Source organism: Oryctolagus cuniculus, chromosome 8 (assembly GCF_964237555.1).
Source record: "Oryctolagus cuniculus chromosome 8, mOryCun1.1, whole genome shotgun sequence".
In the NCBI taxonomy this organism is placed as follows: Eukaryota; Metazoa; Chordata; class Mammalia; order Lagomorpha; family Leporidae; genus Oryctolagus; species Oryctolagus cuniculus.
Window position 1 is genome coordinate 97,413,193 of NC_091439.1, and position 19,227 is coordinate 97,432,419.

The following is a 19,227-nucleotide window of genomic DNA, read 5'->3' on the forward strand; positions in this document are numbered from 1 at the left end:
GCCCTAGTCAGCGGCTTAACCCATTATGCCACAACCCTAGCCCCCACCTGCTGATCTTTCTTGATCTCACCCCTCCCACTGGCATTGCCACCAAGACGAGAGTAGGCTAATAGCTTTCAGAATGGCTCTCTGTAGAAGCAGTCTTGGATAGAACAATTGTTAGAAACCAAGGTTTTGAGCTTCCAAAACGTCGGTAAATCACCTTTCTCCATCTCTGGAAAATAAAGAGCCACTATTTCTCCTCCTTTCCTGGTGTTAAGGCAAGAGAAATCCTTCCTAGATTGACACAAAGAACGTTCTTTCCAATGTGCACCACCAGCTCAAACTGCTCACGCTACTTGTGCTCACCTACAGAGTGTCTGGGTTTGCAAATCTTTCTGGGAACTAAAGGAAAAATATTTTTGTTATCACAATTACATTAACTTAGAGTTTTCTTCCTCTTTTTTTAAAAAAGATTTTATTTATTTGAGAGGTAGAGTTACAGAAATAGAGGGAGAGACAGCGAGAAAGGTCTTCCGTCCACCGATTCACTCCCCAAATGGCCACAATGGGCAGGAGCTGGACCAATCAAAAGCCAGCAGCTGGCACCTTCTTCCAGGTCTCCCACACGAGACACTTGGGCCATCTTCCACTGCTTTCCCAGGCCATTAGCAGAAAGCTGGGTCTGAAGAAGAGCAGCAGGGACAGGAACTGGTGCCCATATGTGATGCCAGCGCCTCAGGGTGGAGGTTTAACCTACTACACCACAGCACCGGCCCCTTTTCCTCTTAAGAAGAGAAAAAATTTAGTAATTGTATAATATAACTCTACATAATCCTAATAAAATATTCACGTAAATAGTAATGTGACTTCTTTTTTTTTCTTTTCTTTCTTTTCCAGATAAAAAATCTTGCTTTTTTCACAGCAGCTTTCAAATTCGAAATGTTCAATATAGCGATCAGTTAAATTCACCAGCTACACAGGAATACAGATTATTGAGTGAAAGAATTGAATCTATGGTAAGTTAATATTTATCCTTTATCCCACCATAAAATTAATATGATAATAAACCTAACCTTTTGTGATGTATTTTCAGCTGCCAGTTGCTCTGCATGATTTTTCCCCTTGAGTGGTGAAAGATATGTTTCTCTGTTCTTTCCCCAACTTAGTTTACTATTATATTGTTTCTTAATCACATTTTCTTAATCCTGTGTAAAAAGTGTTAGAAGGCCATGTGTTATATGCATTTTATTTGGTTACGACTTCCAAAACAGGAAGTCTATTGTTTGTGTGAGTTAAGTACAAAATTGCCTTTTTAAATGCTTTTCATTTTGCCTTCTTTCTTCTTGCCCCATACAACTAAAAACATAAGGTGGCAGATGTTAAAAGATGCCTACCACATCAGTAACAATATTGTTTGGACAACATCCCAGTCTGGATTATTCATAGACATGGAAGTTTGAATGGAAATACATGAAGCAAGGTTGTGCTCTTACTTGAAGAGGTCGGTGAGCTACCTGCCAGGGAGCTTCACAAGTGAAGCCTTAATATCTGCGTATTATCACAAACCAGGGTGTAACCCTGCAGCCCTGCAGAGTCACAGTCCACCAGCATGAGTTGCTCGCTCACCCTTTCCATTTTTTTAAAGATTTATTTATTTATTTGAAAGGCAGAGTTACAGAGAGACAGAGGCAGAGAAGAGAGAGGTCTTCCATCTGCTCATTCACTCCTCAAATGGCCACAACAGCCAGAGCTGCGCAGATCCGAAGCCAGGAGCCGGGAGCTTCCTCTGGATCTCCCACACAGGTGCAGGAGCCCAAAGACTTAGGCCATCTTCTACTGCTTTCCCAGGTCATAGCAGAGAGCTAGATCGGAAGTGGAGCAGCTGGAACTTGAACCCATGCCCACATGGGATGCCAGCACTGCAGGCAGCGGCTTTACCCGCTATGCCACAGCAGTGGCCCCGACCTTTAACATTTTTTAGAGTCATAAAAATTTACATTGATCCAATACTTCCAAAACTTTAACATATAACAGAATAATCTGGCAGATTTGTTAAAAAAATTACTGGGCCCCAACCCTGGTTTCCCACATGGGTGTCAGGGGCACAAGCATTTGAGTCGTCATCTCCTGCTTTCCCAGGCACATTAGCAGGGAATTGAATCATAAGCAGAACAGCCAGGACTCCCCATGTTTTTACTTACTTAACTATTTTTATGTCAGTACATTGGTTAATGCATTTTAAATAAATCTCTACATTGCATTGTAAAAACCATCAGTTGACATTTCCACCAGCAGTACGTAAATATAAATACGCCCATTTCTCCACAGCATTAACACTATGCATTGTAAATCCTTTTAGCTTATTGAATTACTTCTAGTTCAATAGGTAAAAAGCAATATTTCATTTTTTGGTTTGTATTTATTTGATTACAATTGAGATTTAATCTGTCTTCATATATGAATAGTTTATTTTTATAATTTTATTTATGAATTGGCTGGTCATTAATTTAGCCTTTTTTACTATCTCATTTGCATTTTTATGTGATTTTTGAAAAAAACTCTGGTTATTAAAATATTATACATTGTCTCTCATTCATGTTGCACATATTTCTCTAATAAGTGATTTAACTTTTAATCTTATTTACACTGCTGTTTTAATGCCAAATAGAAGTTTTAATTTTCTATGTAGCCAAAGTTATCAGTCATTTTTGTAATTTCTCTCTATTGTGGTAAAAATGGCTTTCTCCACTCCAAATATTCTTTAAAATACTCATCCACATTTTATTTTTATTCTTTTATTAGTTCATTATAATTTAATCTTCGATTCATCTGTAATTTTTGTTTAAAGCAAGTATGCAGCTTTTCCCAAAACAGTTAAGTGGAGATCCCAAAACATTGTGTTAAACATTAAGCTTCTGTTAGAGCTCTTTGAATATTTAAAACACATGAAAAATACTTATATAGTGCTTTCTATGTTACAAATGTTTTCATGTCTACATATGATCTAACTTTCATCTCATAACAGCCATAAAGAAAGGATATGAGTAAACATAGTGAGGAGTGGGTGGTTGACCTAGAAGTTCAGAAGTCAGTTGGGAAACCAGCAATCCATACCAGAGTGCTTGGGTGCTAGTCCCAGCTCTACTCTTGATTCCACCTTCCTATTAATATACATTCTGGGAGACAATGGTGTTGGCTCAACAGTTTGGGCCCCTGTCACCCACTTGGGAGATCTGGATTGAGTTTCTGACTTCCAGTTTTGATATCTGGCCTAGTCCCAGCCATTTAGAGAGTAAACTAGCGATAAGAGAGTTTCTCTCCTCCTCCCTCTCTCTATCCCTTTTCCTCTCAAACAAACAAAAAGATTGTGAGATTAAGACACATGCCAAAGGACACTGAACCAGAAAGTGGTAGATACAGATTTCAAGTCAGAGTCTCCTGATCTCAAGACCAAGGGTCATATCATTCCCTGGTAGGAACATGAGTACCATCATTATCCTTGTCCCACAGACAACATGACTTAATACGTCTCAGAATTTTCTATTACACTAAGCAATGCACTCCTCTTTTCTTTTTTAAAAGATGTATTTATTTATCTATTCATTCATTCACTTTTTTGTTTTTAAAGTCAAAGTTACAGAGAGGGAGAGATAGAGAGGTCTTTTATCCACTGGTTCACTCCCCAGAGGCTGCAGCTGCCTCACTTCTCTTTTCTGATCCTCAGTTTCTTTGTCAGTGAAATTAAGTAGTTGGTTTAGATGATTTCATACTACATTTTAACTTAAAAAGTCTGTGATTTTTCTCAGACGGCATATACTCCCCTAGTCACCTATCTTTCTAAACACTCTGGCCACTCCTCTGTGTCCTTTACTGACTCCTGCTCCTCGGCACAGCCACTAAATGCTGAAATTCCTTAAGGCCTGAAGTACACTCTCCTCTCCTCTCCTCTCCTCTCACACCATTGTCTATCTCCAGATGAGCTCATCCGTGTCCCTTGCTTCAACCATCAATGACTTTCTTTAACTTCCAGCCTAAACCTTCCTTCTGCACTTCAGATCTTTGCACCCAATTGTCACCTTGGTAAATCCACCAAGCTATTTCACAAAACTTCAACTAATACTATGTTCTGAAGTCAAATTCAAAGTCCTTGGCAATGGTGTTTACTCAATTATTTGGACCAGAAACTTAGTCTTCATCCTTGAAATATTTTTCTATATCATCCTAAACAGCCAGTCTGTCACCACCCTCTGTAGATTTTACGCCCTATATTTCCCCCAAATCCATTCCCTCTGTCCATATCCACTGCTGTCACACCTATCCAGGCCATCATCTCTATCTTGAAATATCAAAATAGCATCAGAAATAGTTTGTCTAATTGCATTATTCCTTCTGTAAAACTGATTAGCCAAAGGCAGCCTGAGAGATCATTCTCTAGTTGTAAATCTGATTATACTATCCTCTTGTTGAAAACAGTTCAGTGGCTTCCAGTCATTTACAATAAAGACTCAAACTTTCTCATGTCGACAAGACCTGCATGGTCAGGCCTTTTCTACCACTGTAGCCCAGGTGCTTTTTTCCATGGTGCAGTAGCCCTGGCCCTTTTATCATTCCTTCAATGCCACCTGCTGGCTGCTGCCATGAGACTGTGAGTGTGCCAGGCACTCCACCCATAAGGCTTTCTCTGCCTGCCCTCTGCTTCTTCCAGAAGAGTTTGGCCCAGGAGGCATTTCCTCTGAGAAGTCGCTCTAATATCATGGACTGGATCCAATCATTCTACTATGTTAATGCATTTATCAGGATTATAATTTACTAGTATATGAGCATTTAACTAGTGCCTGTCTTTCCTGGTAAGTTATGTGACTGCGGGGCCCTCTATGTGTATTCCAATAGCTGACAGACGGGGGTGGAACACAAGAGATGCTCAAATACTGTTGTTGAATAGATGAACAAGGCCATTTAGAAATAATGAAGCACCTGTTTGCAAAGTACATGCATTCAAACTTATGAGTTCCTTCTAATTAAATGGGTTTCTGCAAATAAAACAAGAGACTACAATCAGGAGCCATATCTAGGATCAACTGAATGATTTCAACTCTTCTTTTCTATCAGGGCTGATATTCCAACAGATTGTCGTTTTTCTAAATGCATCTAGTGGCAATCTCACAAAGACAGAGGAAAAGAAAGAATGTATTATTAATTCAAAATTAATCTTATCACTTCAATTATATCTTCAGTGTTTTTGGAAAAAAATTCATTTTAGCATATCCATTTATCAAAATTGAGTGTGACTTTATGCCTGCAAGAGAAATAAGCACATACTAGACATTCAAACATTTAATGAGCGAACAAATTAATCCTATATTCTGTCAGTTCCTGTGCTAAGGCCTAGGGACACAAAAATAATGGCATGATTATAGTCAAGTTGGAGTCCACAGGAGTCTCCAAGATGGGGTTGTGTAGGAGAAATGCGGAAGAACCAACAATTTAGTGGAGTGATAGAAGAAAATATTCCAAGATCACTCATACGTTTCTCTTTTAAAAAATATTTTGGAGAAGCAGAAGGGAAGAAACTTTGCTTTGTTACTATTTAACAGATGGATTGACATGGGCACCCTTTTTGGGTTTTATGTCAGATGCTCAACACAGTGAGTCCTGGGTCGAGGGGAGGGTGGAAATGGCATGTGGGGTTGACCTTCTAGGCTCCAGCACACTTTTACCTTCACTTGGCGATGTCAGTGATAGTTTACAACAGTAAGTTTATATTATCCAGTATAAAAGTAAACTAAAATCTCCCCCAAAGCAGCAGGGAGACTGAGAGGAATCCCACATAATAAAAATAAATTTTAAAACATGTAATTTGAAGGCAATATGTAAGCACAGAAATGAATAAACATAAGAAAACATGAAAATTTGCACCTCTTGTATTCTTTATAAAAAATCACAGTTTCAGATAATGTAATACAAGTCAGTGGTATGCTCCTTAGAAGATATTTAATACATGCCACACACATTCACACACACATACATACCTATTTCTTCAAAATATGAGATATTAATTGCTTTTTAAGTAAACTCATGCCCTGCAGAGAAGAGCTTGAAAATGTTTGAAAATGTGACCACCATTAGATGACTGTGTTTTCTTTTGTACTGTTGTACTGAAAATGATGTAAAGTATATTACTGATAAAAGTGCTTTTAGTCATTACATACAAAAAAATTTGGGGAAAGAATTAACTGTCATTTTTAGTGAATTTTAAACACATTTATTTAAAAAAATATATAAGATGTAATGCCTTTCATTTTGTTTGATCTTAGAAAATAGAAAGTCATTTGCTTAATTTCAATAAAAGCTTGTCAAATTGGGTAATACCGACAACTTAGTGGCATGATCTGTTAGTTCTGTCAATAAACCTCATGCATTTGTAGCTACATAGTTATGTGAAAACTTCCCTTGTGCTTAAAATCAAATATTGAAATAAATTAGAATTAAGTCCTTGAGTCTCTTTATCACTGTTTATAAGTTATAAATTCTATCCAGTCATATTATACATGGAAAATATTAATTTAAAAATAAGGAGAATAAAACAAGTGTATGTTTTATAAGTTTTTAATTGCTAATTTTGTAAATAAATTTTATAATATCCATTGTTAAATGTACAGTTTCACTACATTATATAATTTATAATTTATAAGTCAATATATCTGTTTTGGCTACTCATGCACAAGATTTTTCTTTTTTGACAGGCAGAGTGGACAGTGAGAGAGAGAGACAGACAGAGAGAAAGGTCTTCCTTTGCCGTTGTTCACCCTCCAATGGCCGCCGCGGCCAGCGCGCCGCGCTGATCCAATGGCAGGAGCCAGGTACTTATCCTAGTCTACCATGGGGTGCAGGGCCCAAGCATTTGGGCCATCCTCCACTGCACTCCCTGGCCACAGCAGAGAGCTGGCCTGGAAGAGGGGCAACCGGGACGGAATCCGGCGCCCCGACCGGGACTAGAACCCGGTGTGCCAGTGCCACAAGGCGGAGGATTAGCCTAGTGAGCCGTGGCGCCGGCCATGTATAAGATGTTTTAACTATAGGAGTGTATAATCAAAAATATTTGGAGACCATTGAAATAATGGATGGATCATGTTGTCTCATAGGTTATTTTATCCTCAAGGTCTGAACTTTCCAGATCTTTTTAGGAAACAAAAAGAAAATTGTAAACAGAACATGATAAATAACACAAAGCATTACTCCTTTCATTCAGCTCATGAATAATATGAACAAAACTACACTATCCAACATAATCATGGAAAGCTAATAAGACCTTTTCCCTCTAAAAATGAGAAATAGGTGACTATTACATTCTCTATGTAGTCCTTTTTGACCTGTTCTACTTGTTGATTTAATTATGTTCCCTTTGTTAGAATTTACTTAAATAGTCAATATCTTTCTTATTATGAATACTCATATTACTGAGGGACAATATTCTAAACTATCCAGGATACAAACTAGTTTTGTCTCACACACCTCCACAATAGAGGGAAAACATAAAATAGTTACCTTTTTTTAATTGTTTATTTGCTTTTTCTCCAATGTATTGCATGTGTCAAAAGTACAGCTTACAAAACTTGCAAAAGTAAATTCATTTGAACATATTAATGATTTTGGAAGTAGAGAAAAGGCCAATGACTGAATGTAAAGTTTACTAAAAGTAGATGCTTAGATTCTGAGTTGTAGTAGTCAGCTATTCACAAATAAATTATTTCTGCATACTTTTGACTGCTTTCCTTTCACAGAGAGATTTTCATCACCATTCATTTTAATCTGATTCAATTTGTCTTCACTCATTAAAAAAAAAGTTGGTAGGTTACATTTTGCCAATTGTATAAGGATACTTTCTCAGTGTTAGCTTGGGTTCTGCCAAACCCTCTTAATAACAGCTAGCAAGTCATATAGCATAACCTCCCATCGAGTAAAATACCCAATGTGTTTAGAATGACTACTAGTGAAGACTCAACATATCCGGTATCATCTCTGTGTAATAAATGAAAAAATCAGCACTGCACCAAAAAGTTATATAACTTACCTACATGAATTCCATGTGGTTAGTGATGAAACTGAACAAAACTCAACTGAAAATTTAGGTCTTTACTCCTCACTAACATCAGTTCCATGTTGCAAGGTTGGAAGAGAGAATTGCAATTACAGAGATTTTGTTTTACTTTCTCTCTACAGATTAGTCAAACACTCCAAGGATCAAACTTAAGAAATCAGTTCATTAGAGCTCATGTTGTCAAACTGAGGTGAGTGGAACTACATGAAAAACACATAAGCATAGATGCAGTTTTACACCAATTGACTTTTATTCATAGCATGGATAATGAATCACACATTTGCACAATTTGTTGCATTACAGAAGTTGTATGCTGGGCAACTTAACAAACAATATTCCCCCTCTTCCAACCCCCTCCACATGGTGGCATATATGTTCTATCTAGTTACTAATAACCATATTACTCCAATTCTTAAAATGGAAGGAGGAAAGGGTGGAGGGAAAGTTGAAGTGAAAGTATAGTAACAGGACCAACCTTTTGTATTAATCCAGTGGACTTCATTTACAGTGCAGTCTATGTAAACAGTGCCCCCGGCAATTGGATAATGCTGTGTTGCTGGGAGTATCCATCCAAGATCATGACATCACAACTAACATCAGAAGTGGCCTTTTGATTTTATCTTCCAGGAATGCTAAAAAAAAAAAAAAATTCTGTGGCCAAACTCAATATATGTCTGTCGCTCACTAATAATAGGTGGATAGCCATATGTGTACTAGTTATTTGCCATTCCTGCCTTAGTTAAATATGTCCTGTCCATGTGATGTGATGTGAAATAACCACCCTGACCTACCCTCCCATAAATGCCTTTAATGCCAACATGCCTCAGTCCTTCAAAGAATATGCAAAAGTTATTTGTTAGATAGAGGGATTTTATTTTTTCTCAAATACTAACATCACAAGAAAATTTATTTTTCTTATTCCCTGAAGAGTCACCTAGTAACTCAGATAAATTTGCATGAGGACATAGAAGAGTAGCAAGAGTCCATGGTATGTATATTTTTCAAGACACATTTCAGTCAATTCAGAGCTCATTCTCATTAAACTTTCTAGTGAAAGCCTCTGTACCAGTCACTAGTGCTCAAAGACTTATGCCCTCAAAACTTGAAGAACTAAATGAGCCATCTGTGTTTTCTCTTGTTTTGTTCACTTATCACTTATTGCTCAATCTACTGCAGTCTGACTTCTGACTGCACCACAAAATACAAATTGCTGTTGCCAACTTCAACAATGACATTCAAATCACAAAACCCAAGGAAATCATGTTACCTCTCTTCTTGGACCTTTCAATAGTGTTTAGCACTGATGGTCTGCCCTGGACACAGTGTCATGCCTTGATTCCTGTAACTCCACATACCTCTGATGTTCCTCTTACCTTTGCAGCCACTGGTCCTCAATGTCCTTTGCTACCTCTAATTCCATCACTGTACAATCCTCAGCTGTTGCTGAACATCAGATTGCACTGTGAGCCTCTTGTATATTCAGTTCACATTCTCTCCTTTCAGGATCTTCATTGCCATGCATACACTGATTAGCCTCATGTATCTCTGGGCAGTCCCCTTCCATTACTGACATGAGTAGACACAGCTATTCACATGATGTCATCCCATGGATATACCTTGCAGATGATTCAACTTTAATATATCCAAACCTGAACTGCTATTTATTTCTATCCCACTAAAGTTCATGCCACTAGTGTTGCCTAGTCCCATCAAGGGCATCACTTACAACCTAGTTGCTCAAGAAAGAAATCTGGAGCAGTAATCTCACAAGGTTTAGGAAGGTCCCAAGATGTGAAACTCTCAAAATACAGAAAGCAGATGCTATGATTCGTTCACCTTCATCTAGTCATTTCCTACTCATAGTTCAGGTCTAAGATGAAATGACCCTTTTCTGTCAATGCTACCCCAGACACTTTTATTATGAAACTTTTTGAGTATCAACAACATCATGAAAATAATAAACAAATACATGCCTTCTATCAAATATCCATATTTGTCTAAGAAACATGTTGTATTTTTAGACCTTAATTTAAGAAATAAAAATTCAAAAATATGATTGAAGTCATCAATGTATCTCACCACAGTGCCATTCCCTTCTCCTACCACTAGCTTTTATTCAATTAAAACTTTAGGGCCGCCACTCTGGCTCACTAGGTTAATCCTCTGCCTGCAGTGCCGGCACCCCGGGGTTCTAGTCCCAGTCGGGGCACCGGATTCTGTCCCGGTTGCTCCTCTTCCAGTCCAGCTCTCTGCTGTGGCCCTCTGTTCTGTTTTACCTGTATATGAATATATACACAACTGACATATAGGATTGTTTTGAATGTTTTCCAACTGCATGTAAATTGTATTGTCCAGTGTCTTTCTATAAATTTGTTCAAATTATTTTTATGTTAAAAATAAACTAAACCTAAGCTTATTCACTTTTAACTGTGGCACATTTGTTTATTATATTGTTATTGTATAAACTTACCACAGCTTATTCATTCAACATTTGCCTTGTATTAATATTTTCTAGCTTTTGAATTCCACATAATCCTATGATGAATATTCTTTCCATGTATAACATGAGAGAGTTTCTCAAAAGTATATACCTAGAAGTGAAATTTCTAGATTTCTCCAAAGAGGCTGTGGAAATTTTCATTTCAATCAACAGTGTCTGAAAGACACTATTGCTCCACATCTTCACTAATATTTGGTATAGTAAAGCTTTAATTTCATTCTTACCAGTCCAATGGCTGCAATAAGCTACTCTTTAGTTTTACTTCATTAATAGTATTGCATATAGGTTCTGGAGCCAAATTGTTTAAGTTCATATTCTAGTGCTGATTCTTATTAGCTGTGTGACCATTGATAAATTACTTAGCTTTAATGGTGCCTCTGTTTTCTTTTGATAATAACAGGATTATTGTGAAGATCAAATGAATTAATTGGCATAACATATTTAGTCCTGTCTGAGCATTATTAATACTGTTTATCACTCAGTAAAGACACATCAGCTTTGAATTACATATTCATTTTTTGTTTTTTTCTATTGTTTCTTAGTATCTTTCCAATGTATTTGTAGGAGTAGTGTATTTACAGTAGGTACATCTCTCCATTTTCTGAGTTCCAAATATATTCTCCCTACATATGGTATATTTTTCATCTTTGCTTATAGCATCTTTTATTGTGGAAAAGCAATTTTAAAGTATATTATTTAAGGTAGAATTGACAGGACTGTATTTTAAATGTGAAGAAGAAAGGGAGTATGTATGTATATACTCTCCCATATTTTCTTTTTAAATCCTTAAATTTTCACTATTCATATTCAGGAGTTAAGTTTATGTACAGTGTATAGTGGATGTTGGATTTAATTTTTTCCATTTGAATCATTTTCCTTGAGATGTGTGATATAATTTTTTTTTTTTTTTTTAAATGTTGTACATCTTTTTTTTTTTTTTTTTTTTTTTTTTAACTTTTATTTAATGCTTATAAATTTCCAAAGTACGACTTATGGATTACAATGGCTTTCCCCCCATACCGTCCCTCCCACCCACAACCCTCCCCTTTCCCACTCCCTCTCCCCTTCCATTCACATCAAGATTCATTTTCGATTATCTTAATATACAGAAGATCAGCTTAGTATACATTAAGTATGGATTTCAACAGTTTGCTCCCACACAGAAACATAAAGTGAAAAATAATAGATGATTTTTTAAAATGATGATGAAATCAGAGCAGACCTATTGTCATGTTTAATCCCAGTGAGAGTCAAGTTGGGAATTGATAATTTTTTTTTTTTTTTTTTACAGAGGATCAGTTTAGTATGCATTAAGTAAGGATTTCAACAGTTTGCACCCCCATAGAAACACAAAGTGAAATATATTGTTTGAGTACTCGTTATAGCATTAAATCTCAATGTACAGCACATTAAGGATAGAGATCCTACATGAGGAGTAAGTGCACAGTGACTCCTGTTGTTGACTTTACCAATTGACACTCCTGTCTATGGCATCAGTAATCTCCCTATGCTCCAGTCATGAGTTTCCAAGGCTATGGAAGCCCTCTGAGTTCTCCGATTCTTATCTTGTTTAGACAAGCTCATAGTCAAAGTGGAGGTTCTCTCCTCCCTTCAGAGAAAGGTACCTCCTTCTTTGATGGCCTGTTCTTTCCACTGGGATCTCACTCACAGAGATCTTTTGCCAGAGTGTCTTGGCTTTCCATGCCTGAAATACTCTCATGAGCTTTTCAGCCAGCTCCGAATGCCTTTAGGGCTGATTCTGAGGCCAGAGTGCTAGTTAGGACATCTGCCATTCTATGAGTCTGCTGAGATTCTCACTTCCTATGTTGGATCACTCTCCCCTTTATTTACTCCATCGGTTAGCGTTAGCAGGTACTAGACTTGTCTATGTGCTCCCTTTGACTCCCAGTCCCTTCACCATGACCAACTGTGATCTGACACTGATCACCTGGAACAGTGAGATGGCATTGGTACATGCCACCTCGATGGGATTGAATTGGAATCCCCTGGTATGCTTCCAACTCCACCACTTGGGGCAAGTCAGCCTGAGCATGTCCCAAATTATACATCTCTTCCCTCTCCCATTCCCACCACCATGTTCAACAGGGATCACATTTCAGTTAATTTTTCAACACTTAAGAGTAACTGTGCATCAATTACAGATCTAAACCAGTCATATTAAGTAGAACAGATAAAAAAAAACTACTAAGAGGGATAATGTATTTAGTTGTTCATTAACAGTCAGGGCTATGCTGATCAAGCCACCATTTCCCATAGTGTCCACCTCACTCCAACAGGTTTCCCTCTTGGTGTTCAGTCAGTCGTCACCGATCAGGGAGAACATATGGTATTTGTCCCTTTGGGACTGGCTTATTTCACTCAGCATGATGTGTTCCAGATTCCTCCATTTTGTTGCAAATGACTGGATTTCGTTGTTTCTTACTGCGGTATAGTATTCTAAAGAGTACATATCCCATAATTTCTTTATCCAGTCTATCGTTGATGGGCATTTAGGTTGGTTCCAGGTCTTAGCTATTGTGAATTGAGCTGCAATAAACATTAGGGTGCAGACCTCTTTTTTGTTTGCCAATTTAAATTCCTTTGGGTAAATTCCAAGGAGTGGGATGGCTGGGTCGAACGGTAGGGTTATCTTCAGGTTTCTGAGGAATCTCCAGACTGACTTCCATAGTGGCTTGACCAGTTTGCATTCCCACCAACAGTGGGTTAGTGTCCCTTTTTCCCCACATCCTCGCCAGCATCTGTTGTTGGTAGATTTCTGCATGTGAGCCATTCTAACCGGGGTGAGGTGAAACCTCATTGTGGTTTTGATTTGCATTTCCCTGATTGCTAATGACCTTGAACATTTTTTCATGTGCCTGTTGGCCATTTGGATTTCCTCTTTTGAAAAATGTCTATTGAGGTCCTTGGCCCATCTCTTAAGTGGGTTGTTGGTTTTGTTTTTGTGGAGTTTCTTGATCTCTTTGTAGATTCTGGTTATTAACCCTTTGTCTGTTGCATAGTTTGCAAATATTTTTTCCCATTCTGTCGGTTGTCTTTTCACTCTCCTCACTGTTTCTTTTGCAGTACAGAAACTTCTCAATTTGATGCAATCCCAATAGTTGATTTTGGCTTTGACTGCCTGTGCCTCCCGGGTCTTTTCCAGAAATTCTTTGCCTGTGCCAATATCTTGAAGGGTTTCTCCAATGTTCTCTAGTAACTTGATGGTGTCAGGTCGTAGATTTAGGTCTTTAATCCATGTGGAGTGGATTTTTGTGTAAGGTGTAAGGTAGGGGTCTTGCTTCATGATTCTGCACGTGGAAATCCAATGTCTCAGCAAATTCAAAAGAATTAGAATCATACCATGCAGCTTCTCAGACCATAAAGGAATGAAGTTGGAAATTACCAACTCAGGAATCCCTAGAGCATACGCAAACACATGGAGATTGAACAACATGCTCCTGAATCAACAATGGGTCATAGAAGAAATCAAAAGAGAAATCAAAAACTTTCTGGAAGTAAATGAGGATAACAGCACAACATACCAAAACTTATGGGACACAGCAAAAGCAGTGTTAAGAGGAAAGTTTATATCAATAGGTGCCTACATCAAGAAATTGGAAAGACACCAAATAGATGAGCTTTCAATTCACCTCAAGGATCTAGAAAACCTACAGCAAATCAGACCCAAATCTAGTAGGAGAAGAGAAATAATTAAAATCAGAGAAGAAATCAACAGGATTGAATCAAGAAAAACATTCCAAAAAATCAGCCAAACGAGGAGCTGGTTTTTTGAAAAAATAAACAAAATTGACACCCCATTGGCCCAACTAACTAAAAAAAGAAGAGAAAAGACCCAAATCAATAAAATCAGAGATGAAAAAGGAAATGTAACAACAGACACCACAGAAATAAAAAGAATCATCAGAAATTACTACAAGGACTTGTATGCCAGCAAACAGGGAAACCTATCAGAAATGGATAGATTCCTGGACACATGCAACCTGCCTAAATTGAACCAGGAAGACATTGAAAACCTAAACAGACCCATAACTGAGACAGAAATTGAAACAGTAATAAAGGCCCTCCCAACAAAGAAAAGCCCAGGACCAGATGGATTCACTGCTGAATTCTACCAGACGTTTAAAGAAGAACTAACTCCAATTCTTCTCAAACTATTCAGAACAATCGAAGAAGAGGGAGTCCTCCCAAATTCTTTCTATGAAGCCAGCATCACCTTAATTCCTAAGCCGGAAAAAGATGCAGCACTGAAAGAGAATTACAGACCAATATCCCTGATGAACATAGATGCAAAAATCCTCAATAAAATTCTCGCCAATAGAATGCAACAACACATCAGAAAGATCATCCACCCAGACCAAGTGGGATTCATCCCTGGTATGCAGGGATGGTTTAATGTGCGCAAGACAATCAATGTGATACACCACATTAATAGACTGCAGAAGAAAAACCATATGATTATCTCAATAGATGCCGAGAAAGCATTTGATAAAATACAACACCCGTTCATGATGAAAACTCTAAGCAAACTGGGTTTGGAAGGAACATTCCTCAATACAATCAAAGCAATCTATGAAAAACCCACAGCCAACATCCTATTGAATGGGGAAAAGTTGGAAGCATTTCCACTGAGATCTGGAACCAGACAGGGATGCCCACTCTCACCACTGCTATTCAATATAGTTCTGGAGGTTCTAGCCAGAGCTATTAGGCAAGAAAAAGAAATTAAAGGGATACAAATTGGGAAGGAAGAGCTCAAACTATCCCTCTTTGCAGATGACATGATTCTTTATTTAGAGGACCCAAAGAACTCTACTAAGAGACTATTGAAACTCATAGAAGAGTTTGGCAAAGTAGCAGGGTATAAAATCAATGCACAAAAATCAACAGCCTTTGTATACACAGACAATGCCATGGCTGAGGAAGAACTTCTAAGATCAATCCCATTCACAATAGCTACAAAAACAATCAAATACCTTGGAATAAACTTAACCAAAGACGTTAAAGATCTCTACGATGAAAATTACAAAACCTTAAAGAAAGAAATAGAAGAGGATACCAAGAAATGGAAAAATCTTCCATGCTCATGGATTGGAAGAATCAATATCATCAAAATGTCCATTCTCCCAAAAGCAATTTACAGATTCAATGCAATACCAATCAAGATACCGAAGACCTTCTTCTCAGATCTGGAAAAAATGGTGCTGAAATTTATATGGAGGCACAAGAGACCTCGAATAGCTAAAGCAATCTTGTACAACAAAAACAAAGCCGGAGGCATCACAATACCAGATTTCAGGACATACTACAGGGCAGTTGTAATTAAAACAGCATGGTACTGGTACAGAAACAGATGGATAGACCAATGGAACAGAATTGAAACACCAGAAATCAACCCAAACATCTACAGCCAACTTATATTTGATCAAGGATCTAAAACTAATTCCTGGAGCAAGGACAGTCTATTCAATAAATGGTGCTGGGAAAATTGGAGATGTGTGATATAATTTATGTTATACATTGCGTCATATAAATGTCAGTCTGCTTGCTGATGATGAATTTTGTTCTTTCCTATCAAACAATAATTATGTAATTCAAACAAAATCCACCACTAGGATTTTCTGATTCTCCTTGCTCCATATATTTTATTTTTTTACAGCTCTATAGTAAGTTTTTTTTTAAACTTTTATTTAATGAATATAAATTTCCAAAGTACGATTTATGGATTACAATGGCTTCCCCCCCATACCGTCCTTCCCACCCACAAACCTCCCCTTTCCCACTCCCTCTCCCCTTCCATTCACATCAAGATTCATTTTCGATTATCTTAATATACAGAAGATCAGCTTAGTATACATTAAGTATGGATTTCAACAGTTTGCTCCCACACAGAAACATAAAGTGAAAAATAATAGATGATTTTTTTGTTTTTGAGAATATATTATTAGCCGTCTATATGCTTAGAATAATCATATCTTCCTAATGAATCATTTATTTAATCTGGGTATTTTACTACTCTTTATTCATAACTAATGATTTTTTTTCAATCCTAAAGCCTTAAATATTAAAATCTCTTATTCTGGCATTAATATTGCTGCATTGGCTTTCTTGAAGTTATTTGCTTACTATATTTTTATCCACTTTTTTTTCAAAATGTATGTGTGCTTACAGGTTAGATATTTCTTCTTCAACAAGCAAATAGCTAGATTTAATTTTTATTACATTCTGACCATATTTGCCTTTAACTGACAACTTTATTGACATATTACTTTATGACATAGCTTCGGAGTTGCTCCTTTCATATTCTTTTGCTTTCTCCTACTTTTTCTATGCTTCCTTTTTTTTCTGTCTTGCTTTCTTCTGGATGGCTTTTTTTTTTCATTTTCTTTCACTAATTCAAAAGTGGTACATTCTATTTCTATTACTTCAGTTATTGCCCTTAAAATGTAAACAAGAGTTGGCTTAAACCGTTACCCTCCTTCCAAATAATACAGGAAACATGGAACTTTTGTTCATGTCATTACTCATGACGTTTTAGTTCCACCTTGTTTCTAATGTCTTCAGGTTAGTCATTATAATTACTACCCACACTAGCGAATATAATAGTGTAGGTAATAATTACAGCCATAGCTTGTCATTTTCTTTGTTTCCTCTTTCTTCTTACACTTCACACTGTCCTTCTGAGTTCAATTTCCTTCATACTAAAGCACTTACTTAATAATTTTTTGTTAAGAGTGCATGAGTAATAATTTCTCTTCTTGTTTGGTTTTGGTCTGAAAAATGTCCTTTTTTTATTCTCAAAAAAAGTTTAATGGATATAAAAATCTTAAGTTAACAACTGTCTTCTCTCAGCATTTTGAAGATGTAATTATATATGATCTTCCATTGCTGCTATTGAGAAATCTCTTGTCAGTCAACATGTTCTTCGGTAGCTGGCTTTTATTGTTTGAAAATTTTTCTCTTTCTCTTTGAAGTTCAGTTTAATTTTTATGCATTTATAGGTGAATTTTCTTTTAATTTATCCATTTTTGATGTGTTTCAGATTCATTGTGACATGAAGTTTCACATCTTCAACAATTGCTAATAATTTTCATTTTCTCTTTAATATCACTGTGTTTTTGTGTGTGTGCTTTTCTTTAGCATTGCTTTTTATGCATTGAGTTTTCTTGTGTCTCTTAACCTGTATTTGATCCTTTTTCATCTTTTTACTCCACATTAAAGCCTGTGTAATTTCTTCATCTTAACCTTTCAGTTAACTAATTTCCCTTCAGCTTTGACTAACATTCTGTGTAACCCATTTATTGAGTTTTCAATTTCAAAGAGTTTTTCCTGCCAGTAAATCCCATTTATTTCTTTTGAGAACTTGCTTGGTCTCTTTTGATAATATTTTATGCTATTATCATATATATGATTTCTTCATTTATATCATTAGCCATTTCACATATACTTATTTACCCGTGAATTCTGTTATGTGAACTTGTTGCAAATACTCTTCTTGATCTTTTGTCTATAGCTCATAATAGATCTTTTCCCACTGGAATTGTACACCCACCTTTAATCCCACTCTCCAAGTAGGATCCTCTGCAGCCTGGATTCAGCATACATTCTTCAGAACATTTGCTTCCTCCTCTTCAGGAATCAGCAGTACAAGGACAAATTATTTCTTTAATTAATTTCCTAGCTTAAAGTTCTTGGGAATATGCAAGTTTTAATGTAAATTCAATCATATAGCAAAAGCTGATTAGGAATTATCAGAAGAGAATTCTTTTTTTATCATAAGCTTCTTTTTCTTTTATAAGATGGTGAGTTTTTTTTTTTCCTAACTCATACTTTCACTGGGAATTTAGTGTTTTCAGATTCCTGTTTTTAAGTCAAAACCACAAGTCAAACTCCCTATTTTGCACTAGCCTAGGGCCCATCTCCAATTTCATGCAAATAACAAATGGAAACCTGCTAAATATTCTAGTCTTTATCATATAACATTAACATTCTTAATTTTTGGCCTCCAGAAATTTTCCTTACTTTCAATGTGAATTCAGCTTTACATTTGAAACGGAATCTATATTTTATCTACCATTTCTGGTTGTCTCATGAAAAAGTTTTTTTTAATTTTTAATTATTTAGGCTTCCCTGTTGCTACAGATGGAAGTTGTAATTATTTTCTCAGTGTCTGTTTTTCCAACTGAACTACCTATAAGAACAGCAACTATGAAACTTTATCACAGCTAACTACCAAAACTTAGAATATCAGGACAAAAAGGTGTTCATTTAATATGTTAAATAAATATTACATTATTATCTGCAATAAATTAAGTCAGAACTGACCATTGAGATGAAAGTAAGGGGCCAAAAGGGCCAATGTGCTTTTTCAGAAAAGAGGACCAACAATGTGTGATGGAGGAAGTGGGGTAGGTGCTAAACTACATGGGAGAAAGTGGAATTTAAGTGGATTTTATATAAATAAAATCTTTAGTGAAGCTAGCAAAATTCATTGTGAGGAATGCAGTTTCTGTGGTTAATTGAAATGGGAGATAAACTCTTAAGGTAGGACTACAAAAATCAAAATAGCTGTTTTATCCAGATGAATAGATCTAGATACCAGAAAAACAACATGAATTACATAAATTTG

General features: G+C 36.6%; 1 protein-coding gene across 1 annotated transcript in view; it reads left to right on the plus strand.

The window, feature by feature from the left end:
- TMPRSS11D (transmembrane serine protease 11D) overlaps positions 1–19,227 on the plus strand; it is a 66,680-nt gene that overhangs the window by 26,523 nt on the left and 20,930 nt on the right. Inside the window, exons 3-4 of the mRNA XM_017347526.3 lie at positions 880–998; positions 8,203–8,270. Coding sequence (XP_017203015.1) covers positions 880–998; positions 8,203–8,270 — 187 coding nt within the window. The remainder of the gene's footprint in view (positions 1–879; positions 999–8,202; positions 8,271–19,227) is intronic.